The 26,370-nt window shown below is 37.5% G+C and overlaps 1 protein-coding gene across 2 annotated transcripts in view; it reads right to left on the bottom strand.

Annotated features, from left to right (window-relative positions):
* The window catches only part of LOC118006655 (ADP-ribosylation factor-like protein 15), a 401,185-nt gene that overhangs the window by 178,756 nt on the left and 196,059 nt on the right, over window positions 1-26,370 (bottom strand). For both annotated transcript variants that reach the window (XM_034999370.1, XM_034999369.1), the window contains exon 4: window positions 25,831-26,039. In XM_034999370.1, the coding sequence (XP_034855261.1) occupies window positions 25,831-26,039 (209 nt within the window). The remainder of the gene's footprint in view (window positions 1-25,830; window positions 26,040-26,370) is intronic.

The following is a 26,370-nucleotide window of genomic DNA, read 5'->3' on the forward strand; positions in this document are numbered from 1 at the left end:
AGAGATCAAAATATATCTGGAATAATCTTTGGTTTTACTTAACATTTTACCAGTCTCATAACTGTATTCACCATATCTATTACTCTTTTATAGTACTCCTTTCGATCTAATTTCCTTATGCTTTGCTGTAGTTTGGAACAATACTATTCAAAGTGTGATCTGAGGCCAAGACCAGTCCACAAATGAGGTAAGTACAGAAACTGAGGATACTGAGAAATATTTGAAGGAATTTAACACGGCTATGACTTCCAAATATCTGATCTGATCAGTGGTCTTATCTCGTTGAGCATATAGATGAAAAGTACTGGTCCATGTTGGATTGGGGGTGGAGGTGGGAATCAGTCCTTAACCACGAACATTTTGAATAGTATTGATTTAAAACATTTGGCAATTGCATATAAAATATTTAAAAATTCCCTTCAGCTACTCACAGGCAAACTGCTGCAGAATTTATTAGATCAATACATTGTAACTTACACTCTTAGATATAAAGATGTCCTTGGCATTTAGAACATTCCAGTGGCCCCTATTTTCTTTGGAAGGTTTTCAGTAGGAGAATGGTCAGTACTAGTGGTGGTAACCATGGTTATGGAGAAAAGGGAAGGGGCCGATGGATCTTGGGGCAGACAGGCTGACAAATAATGGTACTCATCCCTGAGTGGCCTGAGGCTCAGGATATCACATATACACCTTATCATCTGGACACTTCACAGTAATCTGGGTCAGGCCTAATTAATACTTGGACACATGATCACTTTGGAAGTTACACACTTTTTAAAAAACAAAAAATCCTATAGCTCTTTAGTTCTAAAATTCCATAAATGCAAAGAGCTTCATCCTGCTCACAAGAGCTTTAGGGAGAGGTTTCATGATTTGAGAGGAGTGTTAAAGATGATTAGGCAATGAAGGGGCTATTACAGAAATGAAATTCATGCATGTATGTATTTTGTAGGAGCTCAAATGCACATTCATCAAATGTAAATTTCATCAAGCTTTCAGTTGAAGAGATTTCTTGAAGCGATGACTGTTGACCCTGACTCCAGTGCATTTTATGACCTCCCTAGACAGAATGGGGAAGCAAAGAATATTACCCCCCCCCGCACACATATTACTTATCATTAGTTAATCCTAACACTCTATGAAATATGTATGCTAATTGGCTGTAAAAATATACACTAGTCCCCTGAACTAGGAACAAAAGTCAGAATGACTTAAGTAAAAATAAGGCAAATGGTCTAATGATAAGTACAATGAATTTGGCCTAAATTTTCTGGGCTTTGGGTTTACTTTTTGCAAAAATTAGACTCAACAGAGGAAGACAATGACTTGAAAACAGTAGGACATAACAAAGATATAAGGGAGGGAAGAGAAATTTATATAGGCAAACTCAATATATTTTATAGCTGACTATATATTTTTTTAAGATTTTATTTATTTATTTGACAGAGAGAGACACAGCGAGAGAAGGAACACAAGCAGGGCGAGTGGGAGAGGGAGAAGCAGGCTTCCCGCGGAGCAGGGAGCCCGATGCGGGGCTCGATCCCAGGACCCCGGGATCATGACCTGAGCCAAAGGCAGACGCTTAATGACTGAGCCACCCAGGCGCCCCTATAGCTGACTATTTTTATAGTTTGAATACTGTTTTATAAACTTTTTATAGTTTTAAAACCGTTTTAATAAACTCTGTTCAAGGCTGCATGAAGAGATTATTTTCATTTTAAAATCGGGTAGGCAGAAGAAAAGTGTTTGAACTCTGACTCATACAACCTTTGATGGTACTGCTGACAACTGGAGGCTCCATCTCCATTTCTAAACTAAATCATGAATGTTATGCTACTTTAGCAATCCGTGGTCCCAGATCTCCTTAATAACAAAAACCAAAAGCACATTATGGTTGGATTCTTTGAATTCTCTACTTGTAGGAAGTAGCACCTCTGGTTTGGATAGTACAAGGAATGGCAGAGACACCGGGCCACGACTATTCCAGTCTGCTAAAACATCAACATGTGACTCGTTGCTGTTGGCATTTATCACATGTACAATGCCAACAATGGAAGAAGCCAGAAACACTGTTATTGCATCTACAGCCAACAGAAATGAAATTAAATGGCTCCAAATATATATATATTTTCTTAAGATTTTACTTATTTGACAGAGAGAGACACAGCGAGAGAGGGAACACAAGCAGGGGGTGCGGGAGAGGGAGAAGCAGGCTTCCCGCGGAGCAGGGAGCCCGATGTGGGGCTCGATCCCAGGACCCTGGGATCATGACCTGAGCCGAAGGCAGACGCTTAACGACCGAGCCACCCAGGCGCCCCTAAATGGCTCCGAATATTAATAAGCATAATCATGACACTGTGGTTTGGATATCAGCTGATTGACTGTACAGCCACAGAAATATGATGCATCCTGGGCCACCATCCACTAAAATTTTCATGCTAATATGGCAAGATACACTGGCAACCAATATGGCCGTTTCCAGAAAGCATATGGAAAAGTGACAAAGAATGAGTAGAGATAATGGAGCAATACACAGGGAGACCAAATGAAGAAGACAATTCACTTTAAAACTGAGAAGTTGTCAGGACAGGAATGTAAATAAGTTAAGGCAAAAGAATGTGAAGGAAGTGGGACTGACTGAAGAGGATCTTACAGGGCTGTCAAAACTGGGCTAGGTACACACAACTAAGATGGCAGAAAATGTGGAGTAAAGAATTGTAACAATAAAACAGAAAAACAAAAATTAAAAACCAACCAAACAAAAAACCAGCAAACACCTGCAGGACTAAGCTAAATAAAATAGAAGATAGTGCACACACAGAACTTCAAGACAAAATAATGAAAAATAATCCGTTTTGGCCTTGAAAAGTAAGCGTCCTCCAGTCCTTGCCTTTACCTAGCATGAAAATGCTTTTCTCAGCCGACTCAGAGGTAGAGTGATCCTCTTGAAAACACTGCCACAAAAACCATTCCTGGTGAGAAAAACGGTGAGCGTTTTGGTTACTGTATGCTCACTGTGCACAGCACAATCTCACTGAACTTTAAGCTCCCTAGTAGTACGAAGGAAGCTTCCAGAAGGCAAGTGTGATTAGTTATTCACACAGGAGCCTAGCACAGTCCTTTTCAAATTGTATGTGCCTTACGAATGTTTGATGAATTAAATTGTTCTTAATTAGTCCTCTTTCCCAATCAGCCCTGAGAATCAAATAGTTTATTATGAAAAAAGAAGTCCAAATATTTATGAAGCTTATTTTGTAGCAGCAAATTCAGGATGGGACTAATGACCTGAACAGTGGGCAGCAGCAAAACATATGCTAAGAACAGAGGAGATCCTAAGGGTGGCTTTTCAGACAAAATTCAGTACTGCAGTATGACCCCATATGAATGATTACTTGAAATCAGTGTTAATGGGGCGCCTGGGTGGCTCAGATGGTGAAGTGTCTGCCTTTGGCTCAGGTCGTGATCCCAGGGCCCTGGGATGGAACCCCACACTGGGCTCCCTGTTCAGCAGGGAGCCTTCTCCCTCCACTGCTCCCCCTGCGTGAGCTTGCTCTCTCCCTCTGTGTCAAATAAGTAAAATCTTAAGAAGAAGAAGGAAGTTAGTGTTAAAACCTCAAAAAGCAGGTAATTTGGTAAGCCAAAGTAATGCTATTCAAAGTGTCATAAAGATAAACAGCCATTCTTCCAGTTTCAGCTCCAAGACCCCATCCAGGAAGCTGGCTCAGCCCACTATAGCCTGTAATGGTTTTTGCCAACTGAACCCAAAGCCCCATTAATGTGGCAAATTACAATATACCCCTGTGTCATCTATTAACTTTTCTTTAATCATGTTTTGTCTCTTCAATTAGACTGTAAGTTAATTAAGAATAGAGAACTTCTGACATTTCTTCTGTAGCCATCATATCTAATACCATGCAAAGGTGATTAAATAGTCGATAATAAATTTAGGTAATTTACCACACTAATAGGTTACTATTAATAGGGAGGAAAAATCACATAATCCTGCCAGTAATTATGAAAAAGCATTTGACAAATTTCCACATCCATTCATACTAAAATCCACTTCACAATAGAAAAGGACATCTTTTACAAGAATGCCCTTCATCCTTCACTGGATTTAAGGCATTTATCTAAATAAATGCATAAATAAATAAGCAGCCTGAGGCAAACATCATAACTAAATGAAAAATGCTTTAAAGCCACCTCTTTATAAGCCAGAAGGAGATAAGAAAATTTGTTGTCACCAAGTCCTCTTTAAAACTGTCCTGGAGGGGCACCTGGGTGACTCAGTGGTTGAGCGTCTGCCTTCGGCTCAGGTCACGATCCCAGGGTCCTGGGATCGAGCCCCGCATTGGGCCCCCTGCGCAGCCAGGAGCCTGCCTCTCCCTCTCCTGCTCCCCCTGCTTGTATTCCCCCTCTAGCTGTCTCTCTCTCTCTCTGTGTTAAATAAATAAAATCTTCAAAAAAAATAAAAATAAGAAAAAAATAAAATAAAACTGTCCTGGAGACCCAAGTCAGTGCAGGAAAATAACAAAAAGGAACAGAAATAAGACACAGAAAATAAGAAACTTACTTGTTGATGAAACTAGTGCATGCAGAAAAACCACAGAATGTGCAGATAAGTCATCAGGACTAACAGCCTAGCAAGTTTGCCAGCTACAAAAATCAATATGCAAACATAAATTTCTTGTATTTAACAGCAACAGTTAGACAATATTAAATTATGCAAAAAGATTGGCAAAATGTAAAAGCCAGATAACGCCATATACTGACAAGGCTATGGACAGAAGGGCAGTTTTACTTACTTTGGACAACTTCTTAGCATCCAATAAGGACATGTACTTGTGTATCTTGTAACTCTTCACATTCCTAGGTATATACTTTTGTGAAATAGTTGTGCGTATACACATGATACATTCAGGAAGGTTTATAGCAGTTTTTGTAATGTCCAAGTAACAAATAACAAATGGAAAATGTCCATCCACAGGAGAGAAACAGTGATCCGTCATGGACTATGACACAGTAATGAAGGAGTGAACTACAACCTCAGAGATGAACACAGATGAACTCAAGAAGATAAGCATGAAAAAACATAGAAAATTATAAAAGAATGCATTTAGTCTGGTTGTCAGTCATATAAAGTTTAAAACAGGCACCACTATGGATTATATAAAGCGATCCATATCCAAATGTCAGAAGTATAAAAAGGGAACAGGCAACAGAAAATTTAAGACAGTGATTACCTGTGGGTGGAGAGACAGGGGGACACGAGCAAATGAAAAGCACAGGTGCGCAAAGGCCCTGGTGGTGGTTTGTTCTTTGATGTGGGTGGTGAGGACACTGGGATTTGCTATACTATTCTTTAAAACTGCATGTGTATGTCCTATACAGCTTTTCATTTTTCATGTATTGCATAATAGGCAAAGGAAGAAAGAAGGATGCAGGGAAATGATAAACTCCTTCAAATGCTGCGATAAAAAGTCTACCGCGGGACCCTCCCTGATAGGAGGGTGTAACTCTGCAGGTCACATCCGCAACACACCTGTAAGAGGCTATAACAGGATAGCATACATAGACTCCTTCTGCTAAAACTGATGAGTCATTTGTCATAATGCAGATGGTTTATGGCTGAAAGGCAGGACCGAAACACTAGTATTTTCTTATTTGAAAAACAAGAGTTTCACTAGATTAAATTTCCTCTAAAATTTTTAAGTACTAGGTTGGAAAGCAGAGGAATCCACTTTCACATTTCTTCAATTATTTGCAATAAAACAAGGAAATGTATCAAACCACAGAGGAAATTTTTCTTCCACACTTTGGAAATCTGGAAGGTACTACTTTTATGTATGACCATCTACTGTAAATAGATTGAAATCCAAATTGTGCTATCGAGAAGTGAAAAAGCCAATTAAAGTGTCAACACTCCCAACACCAGCCAAACCACCTCTTGGCGAATGTGGATATAAATGTTTTCATAACCTATGTTTTTAAGGTCACTATTCAGATTCTATAGTTCTACTCATCTCTGTTTTTAGAGACTTTCTTTCTCAACTTCGGAAGGGCTGGAGATGGTTACTCAAACATGAGGGATAGTAGAGAAATTTTAAGTTTGGAAATCGGTCATGCTACAGAGCTCGGCTCACATCTACAAATGCAGTCAGGGAAGATGGAGTCAGAGGAGGATGAGGAAAACAGAGATCCAGAGACTGTCTGCAGAGCATCTGTTCCAGCAACCCAGTTGTGGGCCTTCTCCTGGACCAGCAAACTTCCATCTGCTGTGGGAAGTTAACTGTTCCCCAGGTCGTATGCCCACCTGTCAAATGACAGTTGGGCATGTGCCACTGAGAAGGGCAGACATTCTGGCACAGACCTTTGGAGCATTTCTTTAACTTAATGGCTGAACAAGACTTGAGATGCAGAGATGAGGAAACAGGATGGGGAAAAAAAAAAAAAAAAAAGCAACGGGCCCTGCTGGACCCAGGCACCAGCTAGGGAATCTAGGTCACGCCTAGAACAGGCGTCTGATGGGGGATGCCACGGAGGGCGGAGAGTGACAGGGAGTGGTGCTGGCCTCTGTCTTTCTGGGCTTGCCAGCCCTTGGCAGGAATTCTGGAAAACGAGACATCTCTAGCCAGACACATTTCCGTACATTCCCCTCCCTCCCCTGCCTCCAGCTACTTACATGTGGCTAATGGACAGACTGTCAAAGCTTTAAAACAAACAACACTAGGATATGGAATCTATACCTACTGACCTCAGAACTTTTAGGGCTAGAATACACATACAAAAGTAATCTCCTTTTACATCTCTAGGCTATAGATTTATTCCAAGAGATGCCCAAAACCTACTTGGAATTCTTTTTTGGTATTTGGCTTTAGAATCCTTGGCATATTTTTTTTTTTTTAAGATTTTATTTATTTATTTGACACACAGAGAGAGAGAGCATAAGCAGGGGGAGTGGCAGGCAGGCAGAGGGAGAAGCAGGCTCTCTGCTGAGCAAGGAGCCCGATGCGGGACTCGATCCCAGGACCCTGGGATCATAACCTGAGCCGAAGGCAGACACTTTAACGACTGAGCCACGCAGGCGCCCCTCCTTGGCATATTCTTGTCAGTACCTCTGGTGATGAAGACATTTGGTTTTAAAGAATAAAATTTATTTGCCTGAACTATGTAAGCAGGTGCTCAATAAATACATGTTAGTGAATAAATGAACAAATGGATGGATGAAACAAACACGTATGCTACTTGCACAAATTCATAATAGGTGATTGGTGACACAAATGTAAAAAAATTAAAAAACAAACACAAAAACACATATAAAGGTTTCTGTGTCTGGCTCATATACCAGAGGCCCAATTCAATGGGAAAAGAGGCATGGCTTGAAATGAGATATAATAACAGAGCCTCTCATGGTAATCTTAAACAGAGGGAATATCAACCTCTTTGTCTTTGCATTATTCCTGAAAGGGTTCATCTCTAGATCCCCTAAGTCCTCCCCTGTCCCCTAGTCCTAAGGTCACTAAGGCACCAGGCTTCAACAAGCTTTCCTCTTCTTTGCTGGTATGGCTTCCAGAGGTATCTCTGACCAGGTCTCCATCATAACCCTCACCCAGAGGATCCTCAGGCTGTTCCTTACTCTGTTAAATCTTATAAATGGCATAAATCTTGAAATCTAGATGTATTTTTGAATAGGAAAATAGATCCAAATTATATCATTTATCATTTTTTTCTGCAACATAGTAGGTCATAAATTTTAAGTCTGTGCTTAGGAGACAGCATTCATACACACTGAGGCATTTTTTTTTTTTCTGAAGTCTAACTGCTTCATAATTATATCCCATACACATACATACATTTTATAGGCACATTTAAATGCAGACATAAAGGAAGTATTCATAAAGGATGAGTGATGGACAAACACAAAGCCATGCTTTGATGTTAAAGATGCAGCCCTTCAGTGTTGAAAAGGACATGTAATTGAATTCTTGGTAATCACGGAGAATAGTGTCTATTGTTGAATGTAGAGTGCTCACAGAAGTCTCGTCTAGGGAGTCTGCTCTGTTCTAAGGTGCATGCTCTGTAGCTCGACTCAAACATGAAAGACATCCTGGCGTTGGGCCAAATCCCTGGGCCAGGGTGTTCTCTGGATCCTGATGGGCTCACTCTGAGACCAAACCAGCACCCCAAACCTGGCCTAACATGAACTGAAAAGACTTGGGCAGCATTTGGCCCCAGGGTGAGGATGCTGTAAGGGGCCTCCTGACTTTCTCTCCAAACACTTTGGCACATTTAGCAACTCTGATTGCTGTCTTTCCCCAAGAAAGAACTACCATTTACTTTAGTGGATATTCAGATTCTCATAATCCAAAGGCAGAAGGTGTGTGTAAAGGTCTCCAGCGCAAGCATGCTTCCTACACATATTCTATCCATTAAAAGACTCGGGCTGTCAAACCTCTTCTGAAATATTAATTATGGAAGTAATTTCTGAAAAATGTGCAGAAATGACTTTAACTCACTCTTTCCTCTCTTAAGGATCAATGTTATACATTATTTAAGTGACTTCTCTAGGAGGGAAGTTTAGAATATACCCTGATAGGTATCAAGGGTCTGCTATAAAAACAGATTGTTTTAAGTTCCGGTGTATGTAGATACATATACACATACGTTTTTTAAAAATCTGTATCTTTAAACGCAGATGTGTTTTCAGTGTGGTCTCAATGTGAAGGTTTCTCAACAGGGTTTAGTCTGTGTAACAATTAGTGAAACAGATGAAAGGCATTTCAGATGATTACCCCAGAGACACAGTGGTTCTCAAGACTTGATGCATATATGCTATACAGGGCCAGTAGATACATTTTTGACATTTACCACCTGCCTTAGCAAATGTCATACCAGTTAATCTTGATGTTCACCAAATTTCTGAGTTCTACAGTGACTCGTTTTCTAAGGCCACATGTCTCCAACACAGTAAATGTGCTTCCATTTCTTAAAGTGTACAGAAAAAAAAATTCTATAAAATCTTGTCAGAAATATCTGGATTCTGTTTTAATAGGACATCATGAAAGAATTTTAGCTCAGTAGTCACACACAGAGACTTGGAAACTCGCAACAAATAAGAACAACCGTAACAAAAAAGGTATCAGGGTACATAATTCAGAAAGGTATTTTAAGTGACTTGCCATTTTCTCTGAATATCCTCCTAAAAATTTTTAAAGCATTTTTAGAAATGCTAGCTTAATTTGTATCCTTTATTTTATCCATCTTTAGAAGTTGCTGTTTGCTTACTATAAAGAAGATAGTTTTGAAAACTGCCCCCTTGGAACGGTGCACCAAGGAAGGGAGTTGGTCCATCATGATCACTACACAGTACACCTCATGGCCCACCACAGACATGGAGTTATCTGACAGTATTTATCAAGCACCTACTATGTTTGAGGAACTATACTAGGCATCTATCTATACCAGTAATCAAAACAGAGATCCCTTTCCCCAGTGAATTATCTGCCAACCCGATAAATGGCAGATCAGCAGCCTCTTAACAAGAACATCAACTACTTCTGGAGCAGAGATATGGTGCCATTTTATTACGCAAAGGAAACAGTGGTATAATCAAGACTCAGAATTCTTTTGAGATTTAACAGATACTCTCTAATGTGTTCTATCCTTCAGTGGGCCTGCAGCATTTTATAGATAGGGAAAATTTAAGGAATCCACTGCACTTTGAGGTCAGAGGAGTTGATCTAAAATGCTAGTCTGCCTAGTCCCCCATCACATGTTACCTGGGTGGCAGAGTATTTCATAATAGGTACTAAAAGAGGGAACTATTATCTCATGCAAACGTACCTTTTTAACTCTGAGAAGGGTGCTTCCCATTCAAGAACATCAAGGGTTACATTCAGAAAATTTGTTGTTCTGTTTGGAATGGTTAATTCCCCAAATATGACCTATTGTTTTAGATCTCCACTCTTTTTCTTAACTTAGTCCATCTGTCTCCAAAGATTCTTTTCCACCTTCCCTTCTTGTCTCTCATTTATAAAAATCGATGGATAGAAACATATGAATGGAGCCTAAAAGCTGCTGGAAGTGGGTTACAGCCAGGAAAACTTAGGGAGGAGGTCAGCTGTTTACAGAAATTGCTTTTGGTGTCCTCGACTCTCTAATTCAGTCTTGTGTTCTTTCTGAAAGCCAAGATGACCTGGACATAAGTTAAGCCCAAATCAGCAGACTTTCTCCCCCAAGTACTGGAATACAATAGTCATTCTGTTTCATAAATATATAAAAACATACTTGGCTTAGTTTCTTCAATATATTACTCTCACTCCAATGGAGCTCATTTGTAAAAAGGGCTCATCTGCAAATTGGCAGCTGGGGCCTGTCCAAGGAGCAAGAAACATTCAGGAGAAGAATTTAAGATAAGAAAGAAAGAAAAGAAAGAAAAGAAAGAAAAGAAAGAAAGAAAGAAAGAAAGAAAAGAAAGAAAAGAAAGAAAAGAAAGAGAAGAAAGAGAAAAAGAAAGAAAGAGAAAAAGAAAGAAAGAAAGAAAGAAAAAGAGAAAAAAAGAAAGAAAGAAAGAAAGAAAGAAAGAAAGAAAGAGAGAGAGAGAAAGAAAGAAAGAAAAAGAAAGAAGGAAAAAAAAGAAAATTAAGTTATATATTTTTTAAAATCTTTTTTTAAATTCTACAACAAGAGATTGTTTTGGTGTAGTCAAAAGAGCAAATAACTTGAAGTCCAAAGACGTGGATTCAGGTCACTAGTTGAATCCTGGGTAATTTATTATTTCATAAGGAAGTAATGCCCTGTTTCCCAGGACAATCGAGAATTACCAGATATACCGTATGTGAAACACACTGTAGTTCCTATTCCTTTCGGTCTCTTCTGTGTTTCCATAGTACTCTTAACATATCTTTATTGGCTAATACCATAATATACCATGATCATGGGTCACATGTACATGACTGGAGAGAAGGGGCCATATTATACATCTTTACATCTCTTTACACAGTATTTGGGTACATGGCAAGTGCGCAAAAAAATACTGGTTGAAAGAATTAACAGTTGTTTTGTTAGGTAACTAATTTTAAAAAACACTAAAGTATGCTTAAAATTCTGAAGCAAGGTATCATTCTTCTTTATGAAGCTTCCTTTTGCCAATATGCAGACAGGCAGGCATATCTATAAGGAGGGGTTTCTACAGATAAGTCTTCATATAAAGTCACTACGCAAGGCTTAAATTTGGTCTGCCTAAAGTATCTTTATTCTACTGAGCAATTCTCCTTAGCACTGCCAAAGCACCTGAACCAGGACTGAAGAGTAGACCAATCTGTCTTGTGAGGACTCTCAGGGCACAAGGAATACATTTAAGTCTACATACATTCTATGCCCCAAGGCAAGAAGCAATTACGGAGCTTGGGGCATTGTCCGCCATTTGTATGGGCTTCCACTTCTATCTCAGACACGGGTTTTAAATATTCTTTCTCTACCATAAAATAAAAAAGCTGGCAATAACAACTGTTCTTTAATCCCACAGGGAGATGCCTTTTAGTGGCAAGTCTTACAGAAATAGTAGTCAAACAAAAGCAGTGCTGTGATCAATAACTATACTTTTTTGGGGTAATATATAGACTTTTGAATGTGAAGGGAAAAATACTACAAATTCAAAAAAAATCATTTTTAGTTTCCTGTAATAACATTTAAAAGCTGGACAACACGTTCTAGGAACTTGGGGGATTTTTTGGTAAGTCATCTATTCACTTCCATATAAAAGGCATCAACAACAATGAGATGTAAAATATACTAGTTTAGCTTAAGGTGGAGAAGGAAGGATGCTGAAATCTAACTTGGTTTTCTCAATGACTCTGACTGTACCCTATGGGGACAAGCTACGAACATGTGCACGCTTATACACATAAACCCACATCAAAGTACATCAGCCTAGATGAGTAGGGACAAATTTAAGAGCTTCCTCCGATGATCAGGATAGAAATTCACAAATGCACTCTTGCAACATTTCTAAATGGAAAGCATGGGTCCCTCATTAAGGGTCGAACATCAGGCATTTAAAAAAAAAAAGTGCAATGACTTGCTCAGTGTTTGGCTTCTCTTTCACATCCAAGCTCATGGGAGACTGGCCCAACCATGACAGGATGTTTAAAGTGTGCAGCATTAAACAAGAATCGAGGGTTGCAAAATTATTTCATAAATCTACAGAGAGACTGAAGACAAGTCTGACACCACCCTGTGTGCGCTGCAACTCAAAGGTGAGTTAAAACCAACTCTGGAATTACTAACTCTGAGATCTCAAAGCTTTCTAAATACCGGGATTTTCAACTTTGCAATTTAACGCCAACCCTGCTGCTGGCCTTTCCTGACCTGTTGTGAAGTAAATCAGGCAAACTAATGTGGGCTAACAAGTCTTTTTCACACTGTTCGATCACCCTGCCTCTCTTTCTCTCTGCAGACATCGCCTTCCTCCCACTCTGTCTAGCCATCCTCCTCAAAGCACACAAAATGGCCACTGTAACCCTGCATTACCGCTCATTAGATCACAGGTTAGTCAAGTGGAACTGCCCGGGGTTCCCAAAGGAGAGCTATACTTCAAAAATCTGTCCATGTCAAATGAAGAAAAAAAACCCTGAGCGTGGGGTCACCCAGATCAATGATCAAAAGAAACAGAGAATGAAGGGGGAAAAAAAAAGCACACCCTCGTTTTTGTTAAAAACACACACAGGTCTGATTTATTATAAGGAATACAGAGCTACGATAGGGGTTTTCTCTTATGCCTGGTTTTCATTTTTTTTTTTTTTTCTAATTAAGTAATTTCTTTTCATCAGGTCCTTTCTGGTTAACTTTTGGGCTTTTGGAAAGTCTACGACTAATCCTTAAAATTTCCCCCAAAAGAAAACACACTCCAGGAAATCCAGTTTTTAGGAGGACCCTTAAATATTTTCAAAAACACTTGAAAAGCAATAAAAGTAATGCAGAGTAATTCACCTTTAAGGCTTGAGGAGATTCCATTTAAATCGAAATGTAAGAATCGGTGCGACGACACTCTAAAATAATCCGAGTAACCTCTTGGGCCTTCAAAGAGAGGGAACAACGAGCCTGTCAATCACATCATGAGAACACACCAAGTGACACGCTACAAAAAGCAGATTTCTGGGCTTCTGTGGGGTCTCACAGAAACCTAGAAACCTGCAGGTAGGTCCACGGGTTGTCAAGCATCTCCCTCATTTCCATGCACCGGCAAAGCACAACCTTCTATATTAGCTTTTTTTCTTGAAGTAGAGCTACTAACAGTATTGCAAAACTGACAAATTTAAAAATTAAGGCAGAATGATCTGGAACACCGTAAAGAACAAACTTTACTATCAAGTTTCACAAGTCAAAATCTCCAGAAGATTTGATTTTCCTGGTTTCCTCACAACAGCAGAAGAAAGTGCATCTTGTCAGCATAATGATAAACAGTTCGACAAGAACACAGTCTATATGAATGGTAGTAAAATAAAGTGATTGCTTATAATTTAATCTAACCAAAGTTGTAAGGGTTGATTAAAGCCTTCATTGCTTTTAAATATATATATATATGTATATATATATATTTTTTGGTATTTGGAATTTATGCTTCAAGCACTCTCCAAAGTATAAAAGCATATGGCCCTAAACTGCATTTTCTGTCTCGTTTCTCTGTACCTAACAAACACTCACGACACTATGCCAGGCACAGGTAGAAGGGCCATTTAATCCTCTTAACCCCCTGGCCAGAGGAGGAGGAAAGGCACTGAGGAGCTGAGACTTAATCCGGAGCACTCTATGTGCTCAATCCTCACTACTTGCTATGATGTAGGTTCTAGGATTATCCCCATTTTACAGATGAGGAAATGGATTTAAGTTTTTGCTCAATATAATTCAGCTGGTCAACAGTAAGAGGGATTTAAATCCAGATGGTCTGACCTCAGAGTCTTACTGTCTGTCACCTCTAAGCCCAGAGTGCCAAGTTAAATACCCATCAAGTTAAATGTCTGTTTATCCTATGATCCAGCAATTCCAATTTGACATATATACACTTCAGAAATGCTTGCATATATACACAAGGAAACGTGTACGAAGATAGTTGTCAACAGCTTTGTTTGTAATCACAATAATCCAGAAACAACCTAGAAGTTTATCATTATCAGCATCTCAGGGTCAAGAGATCGAGCCTCGTGTTCAGGCTCCCTGCTCAATGGGGAGTCTGCTTGGGATTAGAGAATCTCCCTCTGCCCCTGCCTACCCGCCTCACTGAAATAAATAAATCTTTAAAAAAATTGTACTATGTGGTTTTATTAGTCATTTGGATTAATTTAAATGAGATGGATTTTTAAAATTGAAATGAATGGATTTTTAAAGATTATGTAATACTCCATGGAGATCCAAATGCAAACAACAGGCATACATTTTCCACAGGATGGTAGTCATATAATCTTAATTGACAGAGAATGGATCAAGTAATGTCAACCACAATTCATTACAAACTTGTACATATTTGTGAGCAGAGTTGGAGAAGAGACGTTATTCCAAAAATAATGTCAGTGAAAGTAAACTCAGCAATTATAACCATATCTCTTGCGTTAACATCTTAGAAATATGACATTTTTAATAGCACATTTTTCAATTCAGCTTTACTATGGCTAAAGAACCAGATGGCAAAGTCTTGACTAACTAGAATCCAAATAAGAACAAGTACTAAAGGAATTACAATTTTTGTATTCCATTTTTAACAGATAAAACTACAAAAACATATATGCATCTCAAGTGTTTTACCAAAAAAAGGCAATGTGTAGGGCCTTATATGAAGTTAGTACAAATTCAACAAAATATCTCATACTTTCTGCATCAATGTTGCTAGAACTAATGTTCTGAATAATTAAAGGGGCACTGCGCATTAGAATCATTAAAGACTATATTTCCCTAGAGCAGAAAACTGTGCTGACATAGTTTAAAAGACTTGTATGAGAGAAAAAGAAAAGCTTCTGGTAAAGTATAAAAGAGATAACTATATTAATAAAGAATTGCTATTAACTATAACAGGCTCAAGCAATCTGGTGATCTCATGTTTTACCTTAAAGTCTTGTTTTCCCTTTTTCAGCTAAAAAACGAGCTTAATTTGCTTGTTAATATGAAAGTCATTAAAAAGTCATTATTAATTAAGGAAAAACAGAAAGATGTCCAAACTTGAGCTTTAATTAAAGAAAAACATCAAAGTCCATATAAAAATATGGGAAACTGACATCTCTTTATATTGCCCCAAACATGTAGACACATGCATTTTAACACTTAATGAATCTCTACCCACTCATTTAAATAATTCAGATATTTGGACTTACCTTTTCAGTAAGTCACTATTCTAGAACGGAGTAAAATGTAAATATTCTTATATGTAATAAGAAAGATTCTTTCTTAAGAATTTATGCTGGAAAATTAGGGCATTTGTCTGGGCACAATGACTGGCTTCTGTATAATGACAATAACCGTAATAATGATACTACTTAGTGCATATGAATTATACCTCTATCTCAAGATCTTTTTTGGCCTATTTTTGAGGATCCCTCTAATGATTATTCAGTCTTCATATTATTATTCAGCCTCTCATATGCGAAAGCATCATGAGAGTATCTTTTATAGCACCGTTAACAATTGTTAACTCTTCAACCAGCTGTTCTCGAAGGATTCCTCTGCCAAGCTCTTATTTTCGTTTCATTATTTCTTTGTTCTCCTTGTCTAAACTATACGCAAGTTACCCAGATTTTCCACTCTGGCCCCTTTCAATAAAGACTCGTTTTGGCTCGACAAATTATTAGTCATCACCACAGTCTAAAAATAAATCATATTTTGCAAATTCTACATGTTAAAATTATGATGTTCTATGGAACCTCCAAATTATTTCACGGTTCATACGCAGAACCTTCTTCCCATAAGGTTTAGTGGGTTTCACTTATCACTGATGAAAACAATTCCAGTTATTTTATGGGACGGTTTACTACCTAAGCATTCTTTATAGAGCATGCTTATTTTAGGTGTGGAATGAAAGTAAACTCAATCTATGCCCAGCACGCTTAACACAATGAATCCAGACCCTGTAATATGTTACATTCTAAGCCTAAATAAAACAAAATGAAAGCCTACTTGACTGCTCCTTTATAACTTAGTAGAAAACTTGTCATTTTATTTTGTCAGAGATTTATGTGTACAAGTTTCGATTTCAGAATTTCTAGCCAAGAAGGTAATTTCCATTTCACTACTGGATACGGTGACATCAAACACAGCAAAGATCTTAATAGGCCAGTCAGGGGAGAACTATGTGGTCTCTGCAAAATGAGATGCTGCTTTAGTTCAGTAGACTCCTCGTTTGTATTGGAAGTCTATCCAGTGCCTTCATTCGAAATCACTCGATACCCCTCTTCTCCCAAGGTCTTATGTAAATACTTAGAGTCGTGGCTGAACGTGGATGTCTACATCAAGGGATATTACTAAAGAAGGAAAAAGAGATTCTAGATTACCCGTCAACCAAAGGGAAAGAGGTTCCATAGCCAAAGTACTTAGGGGTGGGTTAGTTCACTTCTACCAGCGTCGCGCATGTGCACTGGAAGAGCGGCTACTTCCGATTGGCAGCCTACGGTCTGTACCACCACACATGGCCAGCTCACTGTTGCAACAAAGGCACATGTGATTCACAGGTAGAGGAAAAACAAAAGCAGCAAGCAGATAATTTCCAGTTTCTAAGGAGCAGAGTATTCTATTCATCTCAAAAGATGAAAACAGGTATCTTTCATTGCACGTTTTTGGTCTTCAAGGAAAGAAGGCCAAAAATCTGTGATTTTCATATTTGTGTTAATAGAGCAAGGCTTTTCAAAGCCACTACCAAAAATCGACTGGTTTTCTTACCTGCTTTTTTTCCCTGCTTTAAGTGAAGGATGTCTGCCTCATTACAAACCTTGCTGGCTCCCTAGATTTTCTGGAGTCTGGCTTTGCTGTGATTACTGGCCAAAACCTTTCATTACAGTATATAGTTTGTGCAGCTGCCTGGAAATTGGTCTCGGGGTCAGTGGCTCTTCCCCGTTCCCCTCTTTCCCTTCTTTTGAAGCAATATCGCCGAACTGAAGGCATTGTTCCAGCTTTCTGCTGGGCTCTGTCTGCTGCACACTGTGAATAGCTTCGCAATCACTCCGGCAATTGGTTCTTCAACTGCCTTTAGGTTGTCAATTGTAATTCATTGGCTCCAGGCACCTTTTTTCTTTTCATTCTCTTGAGGTCTTTTCTTATTTAATTTGCAATAATATTAGGGAATGTCTTCTTCAGACATGTCACTAATGTCTTCCTGATTATGAGGCTGGATGGACGGTGGCCTTTCATACAGATGCCTGTTAAAATGTTTCAGTATTTCCTTTTCTCTGATTTGTGATGACGATCATTATAGTATCTTTCTTGTAAGGAATGTGGCTTAAACTTAAAGTCTTTCTAAAGAATAATCCTCCTTGAAATATTCTCATTGGAGTTAATTCATGCAATTAGTTACATTTTGATAACTTCCCAAAGATAAATTTTCCATTTTTGTGATAATTAAGCTTTCACATGTTCTTCCCATAATTATGCCCTCTTCTCTTTTTTATTATAAATTTGAGCTCTATACAACTTCTGTAATTAGTTAATTAAGAAATAAAGGGTTCTGACTAGTTAGAAATCAATGCCTATGTTTTCAGAGCCCTTCAGAGGACCTGCAGTTATTCCTCAAATACCGTTTTTCAAGATTATATAACATTCCAACTCTTCAAAACGAGTTCCAATGCTTCTGCATTACAAGATTTTATTTTATTTTTAGGAAAAAGGACAACTGTCTCTTGATTTATTAAAAAAAAAAACAAACCCAAAACCTCAGTTCATTATGTCTCAACTCCTTAGTTCTGGATAAAACCCAGCAGGGTAACCCCTCTCATTAGCCTCAGCCATCCCAGAGTAACCAAAGGTATTTTTAAGCAGACACTATGTAATAATAATAATGAAAATAATTATCATAATGATAATAACTAACGCTTATTGTGCTTTTTATCTTCAAAGCACCTTACTGACATTAACCATGTGTCTCTTTTCAAATTCATTTAACTCAACAAATGTTTTATTAACTCTGTACACCATGGAATGTGTAGTAAACTGAGTCTTCTTTTGCAAATAAGTAAATAAATAAGTGGAACTAGGGCCAAGGAAATTGTTCTGTAAACTTTTGCTCCAGAATCATTTGTTGGCTTTATTGAATGAGAATTAATAAAAGACTGATCTTTACAAAATACAAAATTGAAAAAAGGGTGAAGTTCATCACTACAACCACTCAAATACCTACTGCTTCAAAAAAGACCCAGAGGGGCGCCTGGGTGGCTCAGTCGTTACGCGTCTGCCTGCAGCTCAGGCTCAGGTCATGGTCCCAGGATCCTGGGATCGAGCCCCGCATCGGGCTCTCTGCTCGGCGGGAAGCCTGCTTCTCCCTCTCCCACTCCCCCTGCTTGTGTTCCCTCTCTTGCTGTCTGTCTCTCTCTGTCAAATAAATAAAATCTTTAAAAAACAAACAAAAACACAAACAAAACAAAAAAAACAAAACAAAAAGACCCAGAAAAAGTCAAAGTCTAACTGTATAGTTACGATTCATTATTTTAAAATATTTGCGTATGTAAAGAAAAATGTTAAATGTAAGAAATGAAAAAACCCTTTAAGTTTCATTAATGTAAAACAATTTTATGACAAAGCTAGATTTGTTCTTAATAAATTGAATTTATTGCTTTAAAACCATTTCAATTATGTGCCCAAAGAGCTTCATCATATACCAGTCTCCATGTGAGAAATATAAAAAGTAAATTTTGCTCTGCTAGTAACCCAAATAAACTCTATATACTTAAAACACAGGCAATTAATAAAAACATATTAAAGGAATACCGTTCAGTCACGACGTCCTGCCACTTTCTACGAAGGATTTTGGGAAGGAAACAGCAACCTACTATAAGCAAGGTCCTCAAGTGGACAAACAGAGAAAAGTACGTAAATATACATGAAAATAAAGATGTGTAAATCTGGTAGCTAGAGGATTAAAGCTTTGAGAAACTACTAACAGGGTCAGAGTGGTGAGATTTCACAGAAGATGCAATTTAGGAGTAATATTCAAAGGTCAGGGTTGGTGCAGAGGAAACAGGAATCAGACTGGGTGGAGGTAAGCAATCTGGATGAAGTTGATCACGTTAAAGCCCGGAGGAAAGCACAGGCACGTACGGAAGACTCCAACGTCGTACTCATCCCAACAACATATAATTAAGCACAGAGACTTATATAAGCCAGAATTCCTGTCCTTTAAGGAGCTTACAACTTTGAGGGGTAGACAGAAAAGTTACAGGCAATTAATGCTAGTGTTATGATTTGGATATGCCCAGATGGCTTTGGAAGTCAGAAGGAGGACACCCAGCTCTGCCTTCAATGTTCAGGGAAACTTCTTGATGTCACCTATAATCGTTAGGTGGTTTTCCCAGGGCAACAGAAATTGCGAGCAGTAGCTGAACGTGAGTGAGAAAAGAGAAGGGAATTCAATTACCAAGCACACGAACATACGAGATCAGTGGCGTTTCACTTGCTTCTAGAAGGAACTAGAAGACAGTCCTGGTTTTTAACATGACTATCATGGAAGATATGAAATCTGGTTCCTAATGGTCTGTGTTGAGGAATAGGGGGGAAGAGGGAGATCTGGGGATGTGAACAATCAGGAAACTGAGAGGTACTGCAGAGGTGGGAGAATTGTGTAGTGAAACGTCTGGATGTGCACAGTAAATAAGAGTAAGAATTGGAAGAGGTTCCAAAACTTGCCAGCTTTACAGAAAACAAAGATATGCGTGTGAGCTACTAAAGAAGAAAGTGGAAAGGAATAGGGGTTTTATAAGAGAACATAATGAATTCTTGTTTTGTTTTTAAAATGTATTATACTTTGTTATCCCACCTAAATAATTTTCTCGATAGGATGGACCTTTCTGATGTACCACCTGTCAATGGGAATTTTATTAATTTTCAGTAGGTAGGGCACATTCTCATGATTATTGCTTGGTGGGGGCAAGAAATACAGGTATACGAGTTCCCTTGAATGGTAAGATCAAAGTGGCTAGATTTAGAATCGATGAAATCAAATATACAAATTCATTTTTTTCAAGGAGTGCATATTTAGTAAGTACATGAATATACAATAAAATATTCTGTTTTGGTATTCAGCTAAAAGTTGCTCTTTAAAATACAAAAGCGTCGGGGCGCCTGGGTGGCTCAGCCATTTAGCGTCTGCCTTCGGCTCAGGTCATGATCCTAGGGTCCTGGGATCGAGCCCCGCATCGGGCTCCTTGCTCGGCAGGGAAGCCTGCTTCTCCCTTTCCCACTCCCCCTGCTTGTGTTCCCTCTCTCGCTGTCTCTCTCTCTCTGTCAAAAAATAAATAAAAATCTTTATAAAAAAATAAATAAAAAAATAAAATAAAATACAAAAGTGTCATTACTATAAATGTATCTAACTATTGAAAGGATGGTTATTTTCAGCTTCTCTTGCACGTTAGTAAACATTTTCAGGAGATCACGGAGTCATTCCACGGAAAACAGATTTCCAAACCCTCTCATTGTTTCCCCAAGATTAAATTGTAACAGAGTAAAGTACATTTGTAAGGAATGGACAAAAAAATAATTCGTATCCCATATCATTTTAGAATAAGTATACGTCCCATCAGGGAATTTTCAGACTGCTCACACAATAGGTATGTACACTGCTCCATGTGAAATCAAATCAGTATTCTAAAATGCTGCCAAGACACAGGTCAAGATACTTGGAAGACTCCTAAGATTTAAAGTATATGGCACTGTACAATCATTATTGTACAAAAACACACACACACGTTTCTCTCCATATACAGAGAGTAATAAGAAACTAAGCTGTTATGTGACTTAAATGCTGCTTTGTATTTTCCAATAAAAGATTTGTCATGTAAAATCAGCAACAATATTCGCTACTTCATAGATACCAAAACAAAACAAAACAGAACACACCACTCCACTGTTAAGCAGTATGAATATAGAATGAAAATTTTAAATGAGAGTCTTACTATTTACAGACAGTGTCCAAACATTTCAATCCTTCCAAACTCCCTGCCCCTTTGTAGGAAGGAGAAAAAGTATACAATTTAGAAATAATTATCTATAAACAAGAATTATAAGTCAATGTAGTGGTCAAATATGAAATACATACTAGCAGTCTCTTCCAGAAGATGTCTATAGACTAAGAAGTGAGAACTAGATAAAGTATTCCTAATACACTGAATATTGAAAAGTATTTTTCAAAAAATATGGATATTTACAATCAAAACAAAACATGGGCTAAAACAGTAATGTTTATATCATCATAGACATACTTGCAAATACTCTTCTCACATTTATATTTTGTTCTTTTCCAATAAACACCACTTTCTATGTACCATCATGGTAACAAACTGAATGACAATTACAAAAAAATTGAGAAATGCCTGATCACAAATTTTAACCTTAGTGCTGACATCCTAATTTAAAAGCTGGATCTTCCTGTGCTATAATTAATGAGGCATGGAACCAAAAGAGTAATCTGACCTTATAATTTCACTTCAAAAATCTTTATTTCACAGGTTCCACATTTTTAAATATTTGACAGAGTTCAAAAATATTTGACAGAGTTGACTCAGTATTTGATGTACTATTTCTAAAAAAGTTACACTTTTGAATTAAGGACATGTACGAATATCCAACCAGACTAGACTGCTAAAAGGTTAAACTGTTTCTTTCACATTGATAAAATGTGTCATTTTATAAGACATGGTAATGCCCAATAAAACAAAAATACGATCTTAAAAAGCTAGGAAGTAAAAGAGTCCCAATCGGCAACTGTGTAGAGGGAAAATAGGATTACATTTATTGGCTACTCTATCAACTTAACTTCTCATAAAATCCTCCTGATCTATTAAATAACTTCAGAACTGAAGTATGCTCTCCTATGGGAGTTGTAAAACAAATTAGATACAATTACAATTCAATACAAATAAAAAGCCAACCTATTTACCCTTAAGATGATTCTTGTTTTAGAGCTTTGTTATTTGAATTGGACTAGAATTTTCCCTAATGAATCAAGTGGGCCCCTTGACTTAATTATAGATTTTTATATTATACTTTCTATAGAGAAACATAGTTGATAGGAGTAAGCTCTGGAAAACTGTGGTAACTACACCTCCCCAAAGTGAATACAACAAACATCTGTTGCAAGAACTGCTTGGCTTTTAGACAGTATGTAAAGGGTGTTCTTTTTCCCAGTGTTTTGCTATTAAAAAAAAAAAAAGATTATTTGTTAAGAAACATGTTTCTACTATCAATTCTCAAAACGTAAAATCTTAAAATTCTAAGTTAAACACAGGTCATTACCAGGTTTATTATAGAAGGCAAACTATGCAATGTACAAGACTCCAGTCGCATTCTAAAAGGGTAACAAAATAAGTGGGCATGTTGCCCTCTGTCTGTGGGTTACAAAGTAATTTTAACCATTGTCTTCCTTTCTTAACTCCTCTACACAAACATCCCAACACTCAGAGCAGAGGAGGGGACTAAATATACAACCTCCTGGGATTTTCTTCCTCTGTTGCAATCCCAGTGATAATTCAACTTTCTCCTTGGGATCTCACCAGTTTCTAAACTCAATATCCTGTTATCCTCATTAAGTGATAAACGAATTCTTAAAGTTTTACTCAAGTGACAGGATAAATAACTGCAATTTTTTTACATAATGCATTAAGCACAAAATGTAATAATTTCAATGGGAGGAAGGGAGGAATCAATGAGCCCTTATGACTCCTCGTCTTTTCTTAACTGCATCAAAGACTTGTTCAGTGCTTTTGGTAAACTGAATATATTTTCCTTGATTCTGTAAGAAACTTTTGCCTCAGACTCACAGGTATTTTGCAAAGTAAAAACTCATCTTTTTTAGCATTTGGAAATTACACGAAGTGCACACAAATCAGCAGGTACAAATGAATAAAAATGTTTAAAAGCAACAGAGCACAGGGCGCGTAATACTTCTGTAATAAGGAAAGGAGGAGTAGTAAACAGATGACCACCTCTAAACATATTTCAAATAACATATAAGCTTTTTCACTTTTTAATCTTCTACCCCCTCTTCTACCCATGCCTCCTCCCAACCATTTTGAGATTACCATTCATTAAAAGTTTAAGATTCAGTTTTTACCATTTCACTTTTATGCTAACTTATTAATAAGATATTGATTTAATCCCTAAAACATTTCTGGGGATACTTCAACAAGGCATCATAACATTACTACACTGAGGAACCTCTTTCTCATTCAAGCAATGAGTAAAAGAAGCAGCTTCCATTTCTTTGCCAAATCCAAAGTATGAGTACTTCATTATGTTTCAACAAACTTCAAGATCTATAATTGAATTTGCCCAAGTCTTCAATTAAAGTCTAAAATGTTAACATGCACCTGTACAGTCTGTGTTTATATAACCATAGGGAAAATGCCTTAAGCAGTCCTCAAAATGGTATTTGCAAATTCCATTACAAGCAAAAAAAAATTTTTTTTTTAAGATTTTATTTATTTATTTGACAGAGACAGTGAGAGAGGGAACACAAGCAGGGGGAATGAGAGAGGGAGAAGCAGACTTCCTGCCGAGCAGGGAGCCTGATGCAGGGCTCGATCCCAGGACCCTGGGATCATGACCTGAGCTGAAGGCAGACGCTTAACAACTGAGCCACCCAGGCGCCCCACAAGCAAAAATTTTGAGGAAAATTCATTTAAAGTTGATATAAATAGAAAGTCAAGTCATACATATTCCAGTATATACAAGTTTTGAATAATTTTCAAATCATTACATTTTTTTTCTACATTTATAGTCTCTGTCTCAGTAAAAGATGAATCACAAAAAGATATTTGCCCGTTTCCTAGGAAAGATAGCTAGCCAACACACGCAAAGCATATTCCAGAGCAATTAATTGTTAAAAGCTTCCTTTCTTCGATGTGACAGTCTTCAATTTTTATGGAGGATTACCCTGAGTTGTGAATTTGATTTCAAGAAAACATTAGTTTCAATTTTATGTCTAAGGAAAACAGTTCCTTAAATTTAAAAGGAAAAAAAAATCAGCTATTGTAAATAACTTGAAAAAGGGATTTGAAGTTATAAGGTCACTTGTATATGTATTTCATATGTTTTATTATAGATGTACTACATATTATTTATGTACAAAACATTATAGTCTATTTGTATTAATACATACCTATATTTCCCACAATGAATCTCAGAACAATGCATTTTCAGCAAGTACCTTATAATTATAAACGAATATAACACTCATAACTACCCATCATTAAATACTATTACATCCATTCTACAGACAGAAAAACTGGTGCTGAGAAGTTAAAAGATTTACCCAAAGCCTTAAGAACAAATCAGGAGGCACCACAACCACAAAGCTGAAGATCTGCACATTAATGACTCTCTGAATAGATTTGCATTGCTTTGTTTTTATCTTAATTACTTAATATTATCTAGATTTCACAAAATCTAAAAAGGGAAAAGATGCTTGCTGACCACTTAATGCTGAATGAAGCAACAGAGGATAGATGAGTTCTATTTAATAAGAAACCCTTGCCTTCTTTGCTATTTTCCTAAAACTTAAATGAAAATTCTCTATGTAGTACCTCTTCTACTGCTTAGTACTTTCAACTTCAAAGTGAATTATCCAAAATCATCCCACTCATTTATTAAGAAAAAAAAAAACAACTGCATTATTGCCATCTTACTGATGAGAAGACAGGGAAGGAACAAAGCTTTTTGAATGGGTCCCACATTAAGTGTGAGAGAAGTCTGGAGTTAGAACATCTTATGTCCTGGACTCCTCATCCAATTTTTCAGACTAAAGGGTAGTGTTGTTCCTCTTAATTATCTTATTCTGAAGTCATTAAAGGAAGCACAGAATTTTCTAAAGGAGGGGGAGAGACCTATTCTGAAAGTTACAGGTGTAAAGGAATACATGAGAAGTATATTTCACTGTGCTTAGGTTAAAATTCACTACAATTCAAGTTTTAAAAAATTATTCACCTTTGTTATTCCTTTAGTATCCATGAATCAGAAACTCTGCTGGGTAAGACACTGAATTTTTTCTTCCCCCCAGAACTAGGCTCATGTTTTTATAGGTGAGATACAAGCTAAGAAATGAAATTAAATGAGGAAGATAAAGAATGGATCCATATTAAAGCATTATTTGGTGGCATGGAACTTGCAAGATAAGACATCAATTTTCAGCCTGGCTGGTTACAGAATAGGACTCATTGCTTCTAGTCAACAGTGAGCATTTCAGAGGGACAAGAACATGACATTTGAGGGCAAATGATGCATGGTAATATGCACGATGCATTCCTTGAAAAGCTGGAGAAAAGAATGAACTAAGTAAGCTGGCAGGGTAAAAAATGTTCAATAACCAGGCCTTCAGATGAGAAAATAGATGAGAAAAATATTCAGATAAGTCCTCTAACTTCACTGAACAGTTTTTAAAAAAAAAAACTATGCTTTCCACGTGGAGAAAGATATATAAACAATAATTTCTATAGATTGATATAGTCTTTCTACTTTCTAAGAAAATTACGGTTTCATGTGGAAAAACAACATAACCAGCACATCCCTAATTATAGGCAAGTTTTCAGATTCCAAGGTGGCAGCAAAAGTGCAACAGACAAGACAAAGAGTTGTCACGTTAACGAGACATACCTCTTGGACTGATCGAGCAGCTGGCTTGTCTTGATGATTGGCCAATATTAAAAAGGGTAAAGTGCATAACTGTGGGTGCTGAAGAGCTGAGTGCAGTTCATTTCTAGCAGTTTCTAAATCATCTTCTGAAGAGGCACTGTCTAATACAAATATTACCCCTTGAGATCCTTGGTAGTAGCGACTCCAATATTTCCGGATATTATCAGCCCCTGTCAAAAACAAAACAAATTCTCTTTTTAAAAATAGCGTTCAGAAACTGAAAAAAACACTGAACAGTACTGTTGGGAACACTCAACAGTAATTCCTACTGGAAACCAGTGTAGCTTTTAAAAATTAAGTGCAGAAAACATGGTTGATGACAACAAAGGCATGAGAGCCAACAAGTGGATGTAGCCTTGAAGAAGAACACCAAAGTTGAGGAGTCATTCTTCATACCTTTCTTATCAAAATAATGTGAGAAAAACCAGGATACTTTTTAGATTCAAACTCAAAATGTTTTCAGATTTTGCTTACTAGCCCAAAATAAACTCCACTCTTTAT

The sequence above is a fragment of the Mirounga leonina genome, unplaced genomic scaffold (genome assembly GCF_011800145.1).
Source record: "Mirounga leonina isolate KUSES-001 unplaced genomic scaffold, KU_Mleo_1.0 Mir_98, whole genome shotgun sequence".
Classification (NCBI taxonomy): Eukaryota; Metazoa; Chordata; class Mammalia; order Carnivora; family Phocidae; genus Mirounga; species Mirounga leonina.